This window comes from the organism of the source record quoted next, unplaced genomic scaffold (assembly GCF_019419815.1).
Source record: "Pyrus x bretschneideri cultivar Hongxiangsu unplaced genomic scaffold, Pyrus_bretschneideri_v1 Contig38, whole genome shotgun sequence".
NCBI classification, from domain to species: Eukaryota; Viridiplantae; Streptophyta; class Magnoliopsida; order Rosales; family Rosaceae; genus Pyrus; species Pyrus x bretschneideri.
Genome location: NW_025999701.1, coordinates 2,171,610 through 2,189,300, shown reverse-complemented (window position 1 = coordinate 2,189,300; position 17,691 = coordinate 2,171,610). Strand labels below are relative to the sequence as shown.

The 17,691-nt window shown below is 36.1% G+C and overlaps 1 protein-coding gene and 1 long non-coding RNA gene across 2 annotated transcripts; both read left to right on the top strand.

Annotated features, from left to right (window-relative positions):
- Positions 1-825: 825 nt before the first annotated feature.
- LOC125468429 lies at positions 826-1,669 on the top strand. The gene is made up of 2 exons (XR_007250803.1): positions 826-953; positions 1,087-1,669. It is a non-coding gene; the product is annotated as an uncharacterized LOC125468429 (long non-coding RNA).
- Positions 1,670-9,313: 7,644 nt separating this feature from the next.
- LOC103961832 (cytochrome P450 71AU50) lies at positions 9,314-11,331 on the top strand. The gene is made up of 2 exons (XM_009374446.2): positions 9,314-10,288; positions 10,558-11,331. The coding sequence occupies exons 1-2, from the start codon at positions 9,413-9,415 to the stop codon at positions 11,170-11,172; spliced, it is 1,491 nt and encodes a 496-aa protein (XP_009372721.1). The 5' UTR covers positions 9,314-9,412; the 3' UTR covers positions 11,173-11,331.
- Positions 11,332-17,691: the final 6,360 nt, after the last annotated feature.

Sequence of the window (17,691 nt, the reverse complement as noted above, 5' to 3'; positions counted from 1 at the left end):
AAAGGATGAGAATAATTGATGGGTCCAAGTTGTGAAAAAGAAATACTTAAAAAAGTGTGATTTCCTAGATTGCAAGATTAAGCAAAATCATTGTGGCTTGAAAAGACATTTTAATTAATAGACACATTATTCACATGAGAATGAGGTGGGCGGTGGGTAATGGTAAGGATATCATTTTTTTGACTCATGGATGGGTTTTTCTTTGTCCATTATTCCATCTTATTCCAGTAAGTCAAGGGCAAAACAGTAATCCGAAAATTAAAGTTAGTGATTTTATTGATAATAAGAGTTGGGACAGGGATAAACTCTTGTAAGTTCAGGTAACGGATTTCCCATCGGTTAACAGTTATATCTATTTTCGTCAATACGAAAAATATATTCATTCAATTGACGTGTTATAATTTAGTAAAAATTAATTTCGTCATTAAATATTTAATGTATAAAATGATTGAATGAATGGATTTTATGGAGTATAAAAATTAAAGCTAAACATTAATGATGTTGGTTGATCTTTGATGTCTTCAATAAGTACCATAGAATTCTGATTGATTTTGATTATATCAAAACTTTTGAACTTTCCCACAAAATGCAACTCAAACAGTGCAACTTTTGTATTCTCAAAGTAATAGAATCGGTGAATAATGAATGATATACAATTTTATCTACGTTAAGAAAGTCAAAAAGCGGACTAAACCTTACAATAGACTAAAATTAATGTTGTTTAATTTGTCCTTAAAGATAATAGTATCTAAGACCTCTCCAACCTGTTTCTTTCCTTTCCTATAAATATTTTGTAATGTTTTATTGCGATCACTGGAATTAGGAAACTGATCAACATTGATGGCTCTACTAGTCTTTAGACCATTAAAGCATACGGGTGTAAGTTATCGTTTTGTTTTGGGAAGTCAAGATTGATGGCTCTGCTAGTCTTTTGACTTTTAAAGGATGTGGGTGTAAGTTATCATTTTGTTTACCAGGACAAGGCTCCCATGTTGGGAAAACAGTTCCTTTTTCTTTCTCATATTTGTTGTTTTGTTAGCCTAATTGAATGCTATGTAATTTATTCTGTCTATACAACTTTGACAGGATATTTTGTTAAAATATCTTACATCGACAGTGTATCTGAGAAGTGGATCTCCTTGACCCCATACGATGATGGTGGGTCGCTTGGCCCTGCGTGTATGGTGAGTTCTCTTGTTTCCACGTAGTTGTTGATGTGTGGATCTTCCACTTGTAACTCACTAATTAGGTCCCACGTAAGGGAGCGTCTAGAAATATCCCACATCAACTATATCTCTAAGAAAAGAAGAGTTAAAATATCCTAACCATACTTCAACTAATAGCGAATTATTTTGTGATAAAACTCCACACCTGACAGATTGTGCTGATGGTATTACCAAGTCAGGACAATATTAATGTTATAAGAAATAAGCCTATGACCAGTCTCTAATTCGACACATTTTACCAACCGTGGATGGATATTACGCTGTAACTTGTTCACAAAAGATGGAAGAATTCCATGCCTGTCAACCTCTTTTAGATATTGTTTGAAATGTGGTAGGCAATTAGATATTGTTTGAAATGTGGTAGGCAAGGGACCATCCAAATTGCTTGTCTCATCAACATATAGATTATTTGCGCTTTGAATGGGAAAGAAATATTATGGGGACCAAGTAATGCTAAGAAAAGCACTCACTTCGGATCCCCCTTCTCTTGTTCGGGATCCTTGATAAGCTTATATTTATATATATATATATATTTTATATCAAATTTACTTGTCTTTTTTTAGTTAGTTCCTTATGTTTTTGAGTTGTTTACTTTATTTTTGTGTTTTGTAGGATTTGTCAAGTAAAGAAAAGAAAAATAACACAAGTGGAATTTTAAGTAACAAATTCATCAAAACTGCCTGTGCAGGTCAGCTGACTTTGGAAGCAAGTTGCAGACAGCTCAAAATGAATTAGAGAATTAACCTTATATGCTTGGAAAGCTACAGATGTCTATTTTCTGGAGCATTTCGCGGATTATTAATATCATTTTTCTAGAAGAAGTTATGGTTGTTTTAACACTAAAAGGTTCCCAAGAGACTGAGCAGTTTGTAACTGACAAGAAAGCATTGAAAGCAATAAATCCAATAAATCTAGTCGCCAAAACTGATGCAATCAAGAACAAACCAGCTGACACCTATTCAAATATCAGAGGAAATGGAATTAAAGATGAGGATTAAGAGGGAGTAATTGGCATAAAGGCTACCCAAGGAGTTACAATTGTTTTAGCATCTCCTTTCACTTATTGTCATGACTAAATGGCTGTTAGTGGGGTGAGTTATGGAGAAAAAACTGTGGCAGCAGAAAAGAAGAAAAGACCTACAATTTGCAGCAGCAAAGGGGGAGAAAAAGTCTGAAAAAAAGATAGAAAAAAAAAAAGAGGGAAAGCAAGGAAAAAAGGCAAGGCTGCTGCGTTGGGGAAGGAAGGAAAGGAAGGAGGAAATCTTGGCATTCTCTTCTTTCGGTTTTATCTTCTCAAACTCATGTCTTTCTTTTGGTTTAATTTGAGAATTATGTGTAACTAATTTTTAGTAGTTAGGGGCTGTTTTGAAGCCCCGAATATGATTGCAGGTTTGTTATGACAATTTGTTTGAATTACTTTTATGAATGGATGAAAATTGGTTCACTACTTGTCTCATTGATGAATTCTTTATGTGTTTTCTACGGATGCATTCTTAGTAAGCATATCTAGGATTCTAATACTATGAATATATGTGTGCATGCCCTTGTCAAATGAGGACCTACATATGTTCTAGAGTAGTACTTATTAATTGTGATTAACATGTGAACCAATTTCTAGGATAAGTAAGACAACACCAGTACTTACGATGCCTTGTGATGACTCAAACTCTTTTCGTTCTTAATGATTTCTACTTGTTAAATCTATGGACACACCATTCTAGATTGCATGTTAGGGACTAAGTTAAGTTGAAAACGTCATTCTCTTAACATACTACATAAGAAAGAGTAATAGGTTGAGTTCTAACATTAAGCCAACTTGAGCATCTTCATCTAAAACTGAAAGGAATTTGAATGAAACATAACATGTTTGCATGATTATTTGGTGGTGGATAGCAATTCCCCTAACTCGTTTTTCTTAATTTGTGAACTACTTAAAAATCTGTTTTTGTCCTGTTTTTGTTCGATTTAATTTAAATAGCAAATTAACTCCAAAATCCCAAAAATTTGTGTGAGTGTAGCTCTATGTGTCTAGTATCTGCATATAAAATGTTGTAGACTTTAGATAAGTGTAAGCTGGTCTAATAATTATTTTTCGGTGGCTGGTCAGTAGGGACAGCAGCCCAGTTTTTGTGACATTTTAAGTAGTTAAATAAAACAATCTTCTGCGGAAAAGACCTTATTTTCATATGCTACAATTGACAAATATTATTGTTAATAAGGAAAATTAATAGGACATTTGTGTGCTATTTTGTGGTGTGCTTTTAAATCCTATCAATCCTCACCACCACCCCAACCCCAGCCCGCCCCCCTGCGGGGTAGTTGGAATATTGAACAGAGATTGTGATGGCCTTTTCTAGAGGGATCTGAATGTATTCTTTCCACTGGGATTTGTTTAAAGATTGTAACTGTCAAAATGTGTAATCACAATGCTAGTTTTTCTTTGTTACGACTCCTGCCACTTGAATTTTTAAACTCGTTTTTCTTTGTTAGGACTCCTGCCACTTGAATTTTAAACTCGTTTTTCTTTGTTAGGACTCCTGCCACTTAAACTTTAAACTCGTTTTTCTTTGCTTGTCAACTCAAAATGCTAACTTTTCTTATGATCGTGTTTGAATGGATATTTAATGATGTGTTTAGTGAGAAAGGAAGCCCAAGAACACAAAAGGCAAACGGACAATTGGGCTTCGACAAGTCGACAACCCATGTAGAATTAAAAATCATTTTTGCCATGAAAGAAGCAACAAGCCTATGTGAGAAGTGACACTCAGAGGGCATCTCACCTCCACCAAAAAGAACTTTTCAAGGGCATGGACAGGTAAATAAGTGGTGACTTACCATGTTCTAGAGGCCATCTCCAAAAGACAAGGCTTGGACAGTCGGGTTAAAAAGTCTATAAAAGCAGCAAGGGATACTAGACACAAAGATACTCAACCAATCAATCAAAAGACATCCAACTTTGCTCTCAGACAAGCAAGAACTCAGAAACCTTCATTTTGTCCAGACTCTATCTTTTTAATCATAGATCCACCATAGAAATCCATCTTTTGTCAAGTTTTAGAAGCTCTGCTACCTTTGCCTAGTATTGTAGTATCGAATCCCTTTAATAAACCCGATTTACATCTCATTCTCCAAAGATTACAACCCATGTTAAAACACAAAGAGAAGAGGTTGCAAGAAGATGAACCTTGCCTGACAAGGTTATAATATGCCCCGAGTTTCTTTTGTTTGTACTTACATAAAGTAGATATGTTGTTTAATGTATCTTCCATTGTGTTTTAAATCAGTTTCAACTACTTTTCGTTCAAAGTTTCATCTATGATTAATCTGGCTAAAATAATAAACCTTGCTTCTTTAGTATTAATTGTAATAAAAGAAATTGTTGGAAAGGCCCTGAACTCCTTTTATTTGGACATACGATATTATGAGTAAAAGTCCTTGCTTACAAGGCAAGAAAAAGAACCTTATATAGACTTAACCAATATGTAACAATTCAATAGAATCAAGAAGTCTAAGTAACTTGAAGCATAAGTAATCAACCCAGTTTATAACCAAAAAAGAACAATCTATTATACAAAGATGACAGTGACATGCTCTGATCCATATTAGTTTTGATTGTGAGCCTCAAGGCCTAACAAAGGCCCCACAAAGGCACCATTTAAACTACTAGCAAACTCATATTGTAAAACACCAAGCAACAAACCTTGCCCGACATGCAAGACCAAAGAGGAGTTGTGCGAGGGATAGATCTAGCCCGAACATTAATTTTGGCATACCTAGTGGGACCTATTTTGTGATATTGTATGCCAAGACAAAGGAACAATCAGACGTTTAGGTGGAATGTGCAATTTGGGCAACCTCTCTGTCCAACATAAGCAGGCACAACAAATCACCTAGAAGATTTTCCTTCACTGCACATCCCAGGATTCTTATAGAGCCCGACCTCTTCTAAGAGGACGGGTGGAAAGATGACTAATGAAGATTTGCAAGCCACTAAGTATTGTGGAGTATGGAGAAGATCTCTTAGGAAACCAGAGGAGAAGTTAGTAGGTTGTGTTCCTTAACATAAATGCTACAAAGAAAGTTGGAGATAAAGTACTCCACACTGAATGATGGTTACATCATGGAAATAATCATAGAGGCAAGCCCGGAAAAGGAACAAGCAATTCCTTTGTTTCCTTTACTTGAAGAAAATAAAAACAAAGGGAAAATGAAGGAACAAGCTGAAACCAGTCGGCAAGAAGAAGAAAAAAAGATTTAAGAGACAAGCTTGCATGATCATCTGCCACCTCTACCAGATGTTAGAAGGCTGGTTGGGCAGGAAAAAATAAAAATTGGTGTGTCTAACTCGATGGGACAAAAGCAGATCCAGTTTTTCTAGAGCAGGGATGGCTGTAATGAAGCCATTTGTACGGCTGTGATGGGAAACAAAGGAGAAAAGGGATCAGAGGGAAGAGGGCAAAAGCAAGGAGGAAAAGGAGGTTAAAGAGAAAGAAAAAAAATTTGTTGGGGGGGGGGGGGTGGGGGGGTGGGGTGTGGACGGGAGTTCTTCCTGACCCAACCTGTGACAACAATTCGGTGTCAAATTGCGGTGTTCCACGGTGGAATTTCCGCCATCCCTCACTTGGAAATACCTACCTATCCTATCCTCTACCATTTTCACCCAAAATTAGGAAAAGTTTAGTTGAAATTTGGTGGAAACTCACCATGGGTGCCGCGGGTATCCTTAGCCGAAATCCATCAATTGTGAAATGTTTTCCTCCAATTACCACCATGACTAGACTTCCCTTGAGGCCTAGAATAAAGCCCAAACAACTGTAGGGGCGGCAGAGCACCGAAGGTGACGATTCGAGGCCACTCATTTATAAGGTTTCCGGCGGGTTCGAGGCAAATTGGAACCTTTCCAGGCCAACTTGGACTTGGCCGCATGTATAAAGTTTGCTCTACTCTCTAAGATCTTCATTTTCTATAATTTTTGAGAATTTTTAGAAATAGTTGAATTTTTCGGCGAGTTGGGGCGGCTGACCGCCAGCCGCGGAGGCGGGTGCAGTAAGACATAGCCAGGAACATGTAGTAACGTTCCTTGACTTTCTCCTTGATTTTGTAGCAACATTCCCAAATTCACAATGATCTGCAAGTTCAGTTTGGAGGAACATGTATACATTAGATCTTGGGTGTCTCTTGATTTTGCAGGCTCTCCCCATTTCAGCCATCACCAATCCAACCTCCCCCCGTTTCAACCATTACCAATCTGTTTCATTTCTCCATTGGTTTTGCAGCCGCCCAATTGGGTGTCTCTTGTTGCTGATTTCCACAAGCATATACCTGTGCAACTCGAGAATCTTGTGTTCGAACCTGACAACAAAGATTGAAACTCACTGCCTTGCTGGGTTGTGGTGGTGGATCGGCTTGTATAAATTGTACGGCTCCCAGAGGTGGTCTGGTAGGCATAGGTTCTTGCTGTTGCCGCTCAAGACCAGCTACCTCCTCCCCTTCCCCAGCAGTCTCAAGGTGTACCGCTCCGTGTCCAATCTAGATCAGATTAGCCAGTGACCCATCGAGTGTGAGCCAGGTGTCAAATGCAATTTGGATGGAAGACTTGCCAATCTTTCGAGCCTTGACAGCGAAGTAGACGAGGGAGAGAAGAAAGAAAGAGACGATATGAGGGTTTATTTTAAGAAATTTTAAGTTTTTCATATTAAACGGAGATCTAATATTGCAATGTTTAAAATATGAGAAATAAGATTATGATTCTACCTATAATTGAGATAATTTTGTGTAATTTATCCCCTTTTTTTTTTGGTTACGTAATACGACTTACGACCCATTCCTGTTCATTTTTCACTAGTTTTACCTTGTTTATGATTTCAAATAATTAAGACTTGGGACATACAAATAACTAAGAGTAAATCATTCTGGCAGTCACCACAACCGATGGATGCAAATATTTTCCTTGTAGATAATGCTTTCAAATAGGTATGTGCTATTCTCACCATTTTTTATTTAGTTTAAGACATCTTGATTTGCGGTCGTCGGATCGAATAATATAAAGAAGATTAAAAGACAGAAATTAATAAGGGACTGCAAGAAGTAAAAAGGGGTGGGGACCTTATCCACCCCTTTCAAATATTAAACAATTGAGAAATGTTAAGGAGACTTTTTCGACTCTTTAATTTTAAAAATATGTCATCTCTTTGAAAATTATATTTCAGTTGGACATGATTAAAGAAGAAGAAGACCACAAAATTTATATTTCAAGCCGGAGTTTTGGGATGGGTGTGATGTTGTTGGTAGAGGCTATCAAGTGGATGATCTTGGTGGTGGCAATGGTGGCAATGATGGACGTTTGGATGCAGGTGGGGCAATGTTTGGTTGGAGATTGCTGGGTTGCCGGCCGCCGTTTGGATGCTGGTTGTGGTGATCTTTATTTGTTCAAAAGCCCAAAACATACATATTATGCTTGAATCCAATGAATGTTGGAAATTGTGAAAAAAAAAATCCAGAAAAAAGAAAATCTAGAAGGGTACATAAAATAATAAAAATTTTGAACAAAAAGTTGTAGGGTACTGGGAAGATGACAGATACCGAGGCCGACCGTTGCGAAAGCAAAGAAATTTTTAATGAAAAAGAAAAGGGCAACATGTTAGTCTATTATTGGCTTGGTTCTCCAGGTAGCTTGGGTTCCAGGAATTTTAAAAAATTCATCTTCAAAGTTGCTGAGAGTCGCAAAGAGCTTTACTCCAAGTGCGAAAGCAAAGAAATTTTTAATGAAAAAGAAAAGGGCAACATGTTAGTCTATTATTGGCTTGGTTCTCCAGGTAGCTTGGGTTCCAGGAATTTTAAAAAATTCATCTTCAAAGTTGCTGAGAGTCGCAAAGAGCTTTACTCCAAGTAAATATAATACTTGGGTAGTAAATGTTCAGTACCTAAAATTTACCGACTCCAATAAATCAAAGACACCTGTTCATTTTCAAGTCTCATATCACACAACCAAACACCAAACATCCTTCGTCTCCCTCTCTCCGCCCATAGTTTGCTCCAGACAGGCAAAAACAATGCAAATTTTTCACAAAAGCTATTACATATAAATTCATGATCGTTAGTCAATCATATGCAGTGAAATTTTTTTGTCTTGATATCAAGAACTATCTTATAATAAACCGTGTATTTATTAGCTACATATAAGTGAGTAATTGATATTTGATTTAACTGATTTTTCGTGAGCATGATTTTAAATTGACGATTAGTAAATTAGCAGTTTAAGTTATGCAATTTGTGCATGAAAATATGATAATTGCAAAAGGATAATGCTAGAATGGTCAAAATTTTAAACCAAATTTCATTGTTCTAAAAATCCATGCCTAGAGCCTCTATGTCATGTCTAGGCACTAGGCTGCTAACTACTGTCCTGATTAGTCCCTAGACATTTGAAAAATTAAGAAAGTGCACCTAGACCTGCTTAAGTGTACGCCTAGCCCACCTAAGCGCCCACATAGCCCGCCTAAACCTGCCCAGGCACCCGCTTAGATCGCGACTCTAACTTAAACATAAAATCAATAACATTTATTTTGCTTTTTATTTTTTCAATAAAATGTAAGAGACTTATAGAATACTTGGATGAACAATCATCATATATTTGTTCTCCATGTTTTCAATATATTCTAATACTTTATAATTTATATGTCACTTTATTTTGTAATTCATGCATCTTAATATAATTATGTGTGTTTTTTAAGTATAAATAAGTACTTATTTAACATATAATAAATTTACTTAAATCCGTCTAGGCTCCCGCCTAAGTCCCACCTAGCAGCTAGGCTCTAGCTTATCGCCCAACTAGCGTCTAGTATCATTTATAACCTTGCCAAATTTGCAAACCAAATTGCGTGTCACTAATAAGAAATAAGCACGTTAGTTGACACTTAATTAATAATCTAATCATCAATAACCACATCGTTTGGTTTACAAAATTAATGTAAAATTTTAATTTCCCTAACATTATTCATTAAAAATATATACAGGATTGTCTCATCCACAATTAATATGTTTGAAACTAGCTGGTTGACCTTTCCACTATTATAGCTCCATAAAATCAAGCAACAGCTAGCATTCATAATACTCAAAGAAACAAATTGAGAACTCCCAAAGAGCGCAACCATTTGAGAACTCCCAAAGAGCGCAATATCAATATGGCACTTTGGATTTGGTTAACAATTGGGGTGCTTGCCCTTGTTCGCTTCGTGCAAGCATGCATATCAAAAACCAAGAACAAGATGTTACCTCCTGGTCCGAGAGGGTTTCCTATTTTTGGCAGCCTCCATTTGTTAGGGAAGTTCCCTACCATGGATCTTCATCAACTAGCCCAGAAATACGGTGACATCATGTACTTGAGGTTAGGCCTCCAGCATACCGTCGTTGTCTCGACCGCACGAGCGGCCGAGCTGTTCCTCAAAACACACGACCTTAATTTCGCAAGTAGACCACCTAATGAAGGTGCAAAGCACCTCATCTTTGGGCAAAAAAGCTTGAGCTTTGCTGAGTATGGCTCCTATTGGACGAACATGCGAAGGATTTGCATGCTCGAATTACTTAGCAACCAAAAGATCAACTCTTTCAAGTCCATGAGGAGAGAAGAAGTTGCTCTCTTGATAAAATCTGTTCAAGAGGACGCCAATAATCGACGCATTGCCAATCTCACTGACAAGGTCATGTCGCTCGGGATTGACATGACCTGCCGGATGGTATTTGGGAAGAAGTACAAGGACGAGGAGTTTGGCGGGAGGGGTATCGCGTCTGTGATGAAGGAGGGTATGAAACTAGCAGCAGCACCTAACTTGGGAGATTTCATTCCTTGTATTGCACCGCTTGATCTGCAAGGGCTCACTAAAAAAATGAAGGCTGTTAACAAGGCGTTTGATGAATTTTTTGAGAAGGTTATTGACGAGCATCTTCAATACAAGGATAAAGAAAGAACAAAGGACTTCATCGATGCCCTGCTGGCCCACATGGGGTCTGAAGGATCCGACTACCGAATCGAACGCTTGAATATCAAAGCCATGATGTCGGTGAGTGTACATATCATCATTTTATATATTTGTCTTTTCATTCTTGCTTGACTTCAAGTTCAAACGAAATCGTTTCTTGTTAGACAATTTAGCATGATGTGATCAAAGATTGTGATGTTGAACCATTGGGTCGACTTTTTTTTTTAATATACTAGATTGATAGTTGACGATATAAATTTATGATTTAATATGGACATTAAATTATCATTTATGTACATGTGTCGTGCTATTATATGTACTTCATCTAGCAATGAAAAATTTATTGGCAGGACATGTTTGCGGCTTCAGCGGACACATCATCAACGACAGTCCAGTGGGCGCTCTCGGAACTCTTGAGGCATCCACAGGTTATGAAGAAAGTCCAAAAGGAGTTAGAAAATGTTGTAGGTCTCAAAAGAATGGTGGAGGAATCAGATATGGAGAAATTAGAGTATTTGGACATGGTATTGAAAGAAACCATGAGGCTACATCCTGTGGTACCATTGTTGCTTCCTCATGCAGCCATCGAAGATTGCACTGTCGATGGCTACCACATACCGAAGAAGTCACGCATTATCATAAACGCGTGGGCAATCGGGAGAGACCCGAGTGCTTGGGAAGATGCAGAGAAGTTCGTACCAGAGAGGTTTGAGGATAACAATGTTGATGTTAGAGGACACCACTTTCAGCTTGTACCGTTTGGCTCGGGCAGAAGACGTTGTGTTGGAATGCAGTTAGGGATTACTGTGGTACACTTTGTGTTGGCACAGCTTGTGCATTGTTTTGATTGGGAACTTCCGGATAACATGCTGCCAAATGAGTTGGATATGACTGAGGAGTTTGGTCTAGTAGTTTCAAGGGCCAAGAATCTGCTCGCCATTCCCTCATATCGCCTTCAGAATTGATCATGGATGTTGTGGACTAGCTATCTTTTCTGTTTTTCTTTCTTTCCTTTTACTGTTTACATTTGTTTTCTTCACTTGATGAGGAGAACAAGCACTGGTATAAATTAAATAAGTTTGTGTCAAATTTTCAATAATGAAAAGTCCACTATGAAAGTGAAATCCCGTCTCTGGAATTTCATCATATAATTACGTATTTCATTATTTAAATTCATATTTCGTAATTGTGTGATTTTTATTTTAAACCAAATTTCATTGATTTTAGAGTTTTATTTACTTAGCTACAAAGTTCTAACTTTCGTAAGCAATCATTTAAAAACAGTCGTTTAGTGTTCTCAAATAGAGCTCAATCCCACGAGAACGCAAGTGAAAGCCATTCGAGAATTGGAGCGATAACGAAGAAGTTACAAACGTTGAAATTTCTATATAAATAATATAGAAACCCTATTATAATATAATATGTAGATGTGCCACATGAATAGTTCTTTAATATTCATATGTAGAAAAATCACATAGATTATTATTTTTGCAAAGCAATTTCCCTATTCCTTAGAAGAGGTTTGTGTAAAGTAAATAGTGTTGCTACATTATTTTATTAGATGAAAACCTCTACAAAAGGAGGTTCATTCGTTCATTGCAAACAAATGACTCCCAATATCAAACATGACACATCCCAACTGAGATCAGGGCATGCTGGCCGTCACGTCGATGGATTGTGACATCCCACATCGCCCAGGGAAGTGATCCTTAAATGTATATTCTCATCCCTACCTAGCACGAGGCCTTTTGGGAGCTCACTGGCTTCGGGTTCCATGAGAACTCTGAAGTTAAGCGAGTAGCGCACGAGAGCACTCCCAGGATGGGTGACCCATCGGGAAGTTCTCGTGTGAGTTCCCAGAAACAAAACCTTGAGGGCATGGTCGGGGCCCAAAGCGGACAATATCATGCTACGGTGGTGGAGCGGGCCCGGAAAGTGGTGCCACCCTGGCCGGGATGTGACAATTTGGTATCAGAGCCTATCCCTGGCCGGAAATGTGCCGACGAGGATGTCGGGCCCCTAAGGGGGGTGGATTGTGACATCCCACATCGCCCAGGGAAGTGATCCTTAAATGTATATTCTCATCCCTACCTAGCACGAGGCCTTTTGGGAGCTCACTGGCTTCGGGTTCCATGGGAACTCCGAAGTTAAGCGAGTAGCGCACGAGAGCACTCCCAGGATGGGTGACCCATCAGGAAGTTCTCGTGTGAGTTCCCAGAAACAAAACCGTGAGAGCGTGGTTGGGGCCCAAAGCGGACAATATCGTGCTACGGTGGTGGAGCGGGCTCGGGAAGTGGTGCCACCCGGGCCGGGATGTGACAAAACATCCATGCCTTTTAATGATTTGATTAAACTTTTTTTTTTCATAATTTTGGTGCTATATGCACATTATATTGTAAAATTTCCTATAATCTAGCATTTTGATTACACCCTCCTTCGTTAAAAAATAAAATTTGGTTGGATTCAATTTATTTTCACAATAATGCTACAAATTAGCGATAATTATCTACTGTTTAAGATATTTTCTTTCCAAAATAGTTTAAAATATTTTTAAATCCCCCAAAATCAAACGTACCAAAATAAGTTTTTCTTTTAGTATTTTAAAAGAAAATAGGATTTAGAATAATATAAACGTACCAATACACAATGTGTACAAAATAAAACGTACCAAAATAAAAATAATGTACTAATATTAACTATATGTATCAAATCAAACGTACCAAAATTGTAAATAAACTAACCAATTAATGATTTTTATAAATTCAAACGTACCCGCAGATAATATATACGTAATGTATTGTACCTAATAATAATTCGTCAACAACTATATTTATAAAAAAAACAGCAAAAAAAAAATTATATATATATATGTATATATTTTTTTTCACAAAAAAATTGAAAAAATTACACTGAGCTTTTATGTTGATCACCAACTACTTGAAAAAGCAAAAACCATTTGGAAAAAGAAATAATATTAAATGTTTGTAGATAAAATGATCGAAAAAACATATTTGGAAGAAGAGAAAATATAGTTTAATTACTACTATTCTCCACTAAATAAGGAAAAGTGCATCATGTAGATAAAATGATAAATTCAAAATTATTTTAATTTTAAAAAATAACTGTGACTATTGGTCAAAGCATTTTAATCAAATTTTAAAAAGACACGGATGTTTAATCTAAATGATATAAAAAAACTGTAGAAGATTTTGAGGACTTGTTTGGTACTCTACTTGAATCCAACTTTTTAAACTCAAAAATAATTTTCAAGTTTTAGGTCTTAAAAATTTGTTTGGTAGGACTATTTTAAAAAATTGAACTCAAGACTAACTAAAAAAATATAGTATATTATTTAAAAAAATAAAAAGTGAGTTTTTAGAGTTTGTAAACTTAAATTCACTCATTTATTTTCTCTCCCTCCTCCCCTCTCACTCCAAATCTATCTCTCTCTTTTCTTCTTTCTCTCTCCCCCTTCTCTTTGTTTTTTACATTTTTCGTCTCTCCTCCAATTCGCTATTTTCATTCTCTCGGTTCATTCTCTCATTCCCCTTCCTCTCTATCTCCTTCGATCCTCTCTCTTCTTTCTGTTTCCTACAATCATGTCGTACTTTCTTTCCACCTCTTTCTTCTTTCTCCCTCTCTTGCAACACTCTCGCTTTAGATCTCTTTGTCTAGTTTAATTTGTAAGATTTAAAATTTTTAAATCGTAAACCAATCAAGTTTTTGAGTCTTAAAGAAAATTGTTTTCAATAAATGTTCTTAACAAATGTTTTGAGAAATGTTAAAAAATTTCAAATTGGATACCAAACAGACCCTAATTTTCCCTTTTCAAAAATAGACTATTCTTAATAATTGCTCACAAAATTAAATTTGTCCCCAAATTTGATATGGTATTCGTGTCCCAGACAATGACAGGTGATGTGTGATTTCAAAATTCACATACTATGTGTTTTTGTGGTTGTTGGAATTTTAAAAGTATACTGAAAATGATCGAAGCACCATTCCAACTGCCACTACAAAGTGAGGGCGATCAACAGAAGAAATCTAAATTTTTTTTTAGTCAACTAACTTTACAGTGGCACCTTGACTTTTCTACCAATTTCTTTTTTATTTTCTCGACCAACAAATATCAAGGCGTCAGGGCATGCAACATGATATTTTTTTTAGAAAGTTTTAACGAAAAGTCTGCATTTTAACGAAAAGTCATATTTTTACATTAAAAAGTCAAACCTGGTACTATTCACTTTACTCTTTATTTTGTCCTTATCGTTAAAACTCAAAGTTTTCAAGTCATTTTCATTAGTTTTTTTTTTTAATGTTGTTTTAACAAAACACTCCCGGTGCTGTTTATTTTTAACCAAAAAAAATCATATTTTTACCTTTTTCTGATACTATTCACTACACTTTTATTTGTCATTTTCCCTTAACAACATGCTACACCAGCTCTTATAAAAGGAAGTTGATTTTTCACATACCTTTTAACATTTTCACCCTTCTCTATTTTTTGATAATCAAATTAAATAAATCAAACAAAAACAATAAACTTGATCAAATAAGAGTGAATAAAATAGAAAAAGGGCTCCTTAGAAAATACCAAAGATGTGCCATTACTATTCTAATTCACTTTAATCACTTGTCATGTATAGAAAAAAAAGGTAATCCTAGGTAAACAAAAACTTTAGGTCAAATTTGTAAATCAAATAATGTGTCACCATTAGGAAAAAAACAAGTTAATCAATACTTAATTAATAATCCAACCATCAACAACCACATCATTTAGTTTACTAAATTTGGTTAATATGGTCTACCTAACATTACCCATATAAAAAACCACGCAATTGTTGAATTAAGGTGCAATTAGATCCAAGTCCAAAAATCCAAGTTGCTTTTTAAAATTGAGTCTAATTGTAACTAACTATATCATAAGAAGGTTAAAAAAAATTTCAATCGAAACACAGTTAAGATAGAATTGAATACAACTAATTATGAAAAGGCAGATTACAAGAAAAATTTATCTATAATATAGGTTAGCTAAAAACGATTTATTTGTGATATAGGCAGATTATCGACAAAAATAATCTATAATAAACGTATATTAAATAAGTAAAGAGATTGATAAGTAAAAAAATTGAATGCAACATGATTGAAGGGATTTAATTCTTATGATTTAAGATATACAATTCTATAAAAAAAAATTAATTTTACCACAAACTTAACAAAAAGATAATAGTCACTAGACCTATTTTTAAAAAATAGACTATTCTTAATAATAGCTCAAAAAATTAAATTTGTCCTCAAATTTGATATTGCATTCGTGTCCCAGACAATGACGGGTGATGTGTTTTTGTGGTTATTGGAATTTTAAAAGTATACTGAAAATGATCGAAGCACCATTCCAACTGATGCAGGACAGAACCAAGGGTATCGAGGAGAGTGGAATAGATAACCTGGGATTCGCTCAACCAGGGGCAACGGAGCTTGCTCACGTCGCTAATCGTGGATTCACTCACACGACCAAGCCAAATGCTTGATTTTAGAAGGAGAAACAACTCACTTCAAATGCACAAAGCAAATAATATTTTAATTCATTCAAGTCTAGCCCCAAAGGCTTTTGATACATCAATATTTAAAGGAACTCAAGATAAAGGAACATAAATATACTACAACTTCCTAAGAAACTCTCTAAAAATGACTTAACAAGTTCCTATGTCATTAAAATACACAGCCTTATTATTCCAATGCTTTATAGTGGTCTTCAAATTGTTTTCTTCAAGGTCTGCCTCCCGCATCATTCTCCTTTTCTTGAAAAAACTCGTCCCCAAGTTTCAATTGACCTCTTTTTTTTTTTTTTTTACCTCGATCTTTTGGATGTCCAACCAAGATGTTCCACAATACCCAATTTATCACCAAAATTTTCCAAGTTCCTATAGACCATGCACGAAGTAATCTTTTCTTCTTGAAAATAATCACCTTGGAATAGTGCTTCCAAATCACTATTTCAAATGAGCCAAGAGAATTCAAATCTTGTTGAAAAGTTCTTCTATCAAAGAGCTCTCCTCTTGTATCTTGAGCAACGAAACTGTCCCAAATAGGATCATGAATGCTACGGATATTAAGAGCTTTTACTCCATTATATAGTTGTTCATGAAACTCTTCAACTACATCTTCATCGCCTTCATACTGATCATAAACCGGGGCGGAATCCCATTCAGCAAAGTTATCGACAACATCACTGCTTTTTGTATGTTCCCCTTTCATGCCAAACTCCATGTTAAAACGTTTTTCAACCTCATTAGATGCACAACAAATCTCACATGAACCATCTGGACAATGATCAAAATTTGGAGGAAGATTGAGATATAGAAAATCATCACCTGAAAAATCAACGACAGCCGTTTCTAGAATCCATCCAACCTCATTTACTGGAGGCGGCAACATGCTTTAGTAAATTGAAGATATTGTTTTGTAGAAATAATGGATTGAGGAATCGCTTGAGAATTTAGAAACTAGACTGGAAGGGCTTTCAAATGATATATGGCATGAAGGTCGAGAAATGCTTAACCAAATCGAAAACTGACCCACAAGAGAACTGATTTTGTTTTCGTGACAGCACTGATGCTCTGTGGTGTTTTGCCGATATCTACACACACAAAATTCGGTTTGATGCATAGTTTGCTGCGTTGGAAACTAGACTTCCACAGCTTTCCAGTGATATATGACTCTCTAGATAAAAGTCATGGGAACTGAATTAGTTTTGAGGACGAACACAGATGATGTGCGCAGCGCTACCACCAGGATTTCAGATAAAAATCCGAAAACCCGCTCTGATGCCACTTGATGCAGGACAGAACCAAGGGTATCGAGGAGAGTGGAATAGATAACCTGGGATTCGCTCAACCAGGGGCAACGGAGCTTGCTCACGTCGCTAATCGTGGATTCACTCACACGACCAAACCAAATGCTTGATTTTAGAAGGAGAAACAACTCACTTCAAATGCACAAAGCAAATAATATTTGAATTCATTCAAGTCTAGCCCCAAAGGCTTTTGATACATCAATATTTAAAGGAACTCAAGATAAAGGAACATAAATATACTACAACTTCCTAAGAAACTCTCTAAAAATGACTTAACAAATTCCTATGTCATTAAAATTAGACCTGGCAAGATAAAGGAACATAAATATACTACAACTTCCTAAGAAACTCTCTAAAAATGACTTAACAAATTCCTATGTCATTAAAAATTAAAATACACAGCCTTATTATTCCAATGCATTATAGTGGTCTTCAAATTGTTTTCTTCAAGGTTTGCCTCCCGCATCACCAACTGCCACTACAAAGTGAGGGCGATCAACAGAAGAAATCTAAATTTTCTTTTTAGTCAACTAACCTTACAGAGGCACCTTGACTTTTCTACCAATTTCTTTCTATTTTCTCAACCAACAAATAACAAGCCGTCATGGCATGCAACATGAATTTTTTT

Excerpts from the sequence above, each read along its gene's own strand:
- LOC103961832 (XM_009374446.2), top strand. The coding sequence starts at position 9,413 with ATGGCACTTTGGATTTGGTTAACAATTGGGGTGCTTGCCCTTGTTCGC. Across the intron at positions 10,289-10,557 it reads ATATCAAAGCCATGATGTCG|GACATGTTTGCGGCTTCAGC; the intron begins GTGAGTGTACAT and ends ATTTATTGGCAG.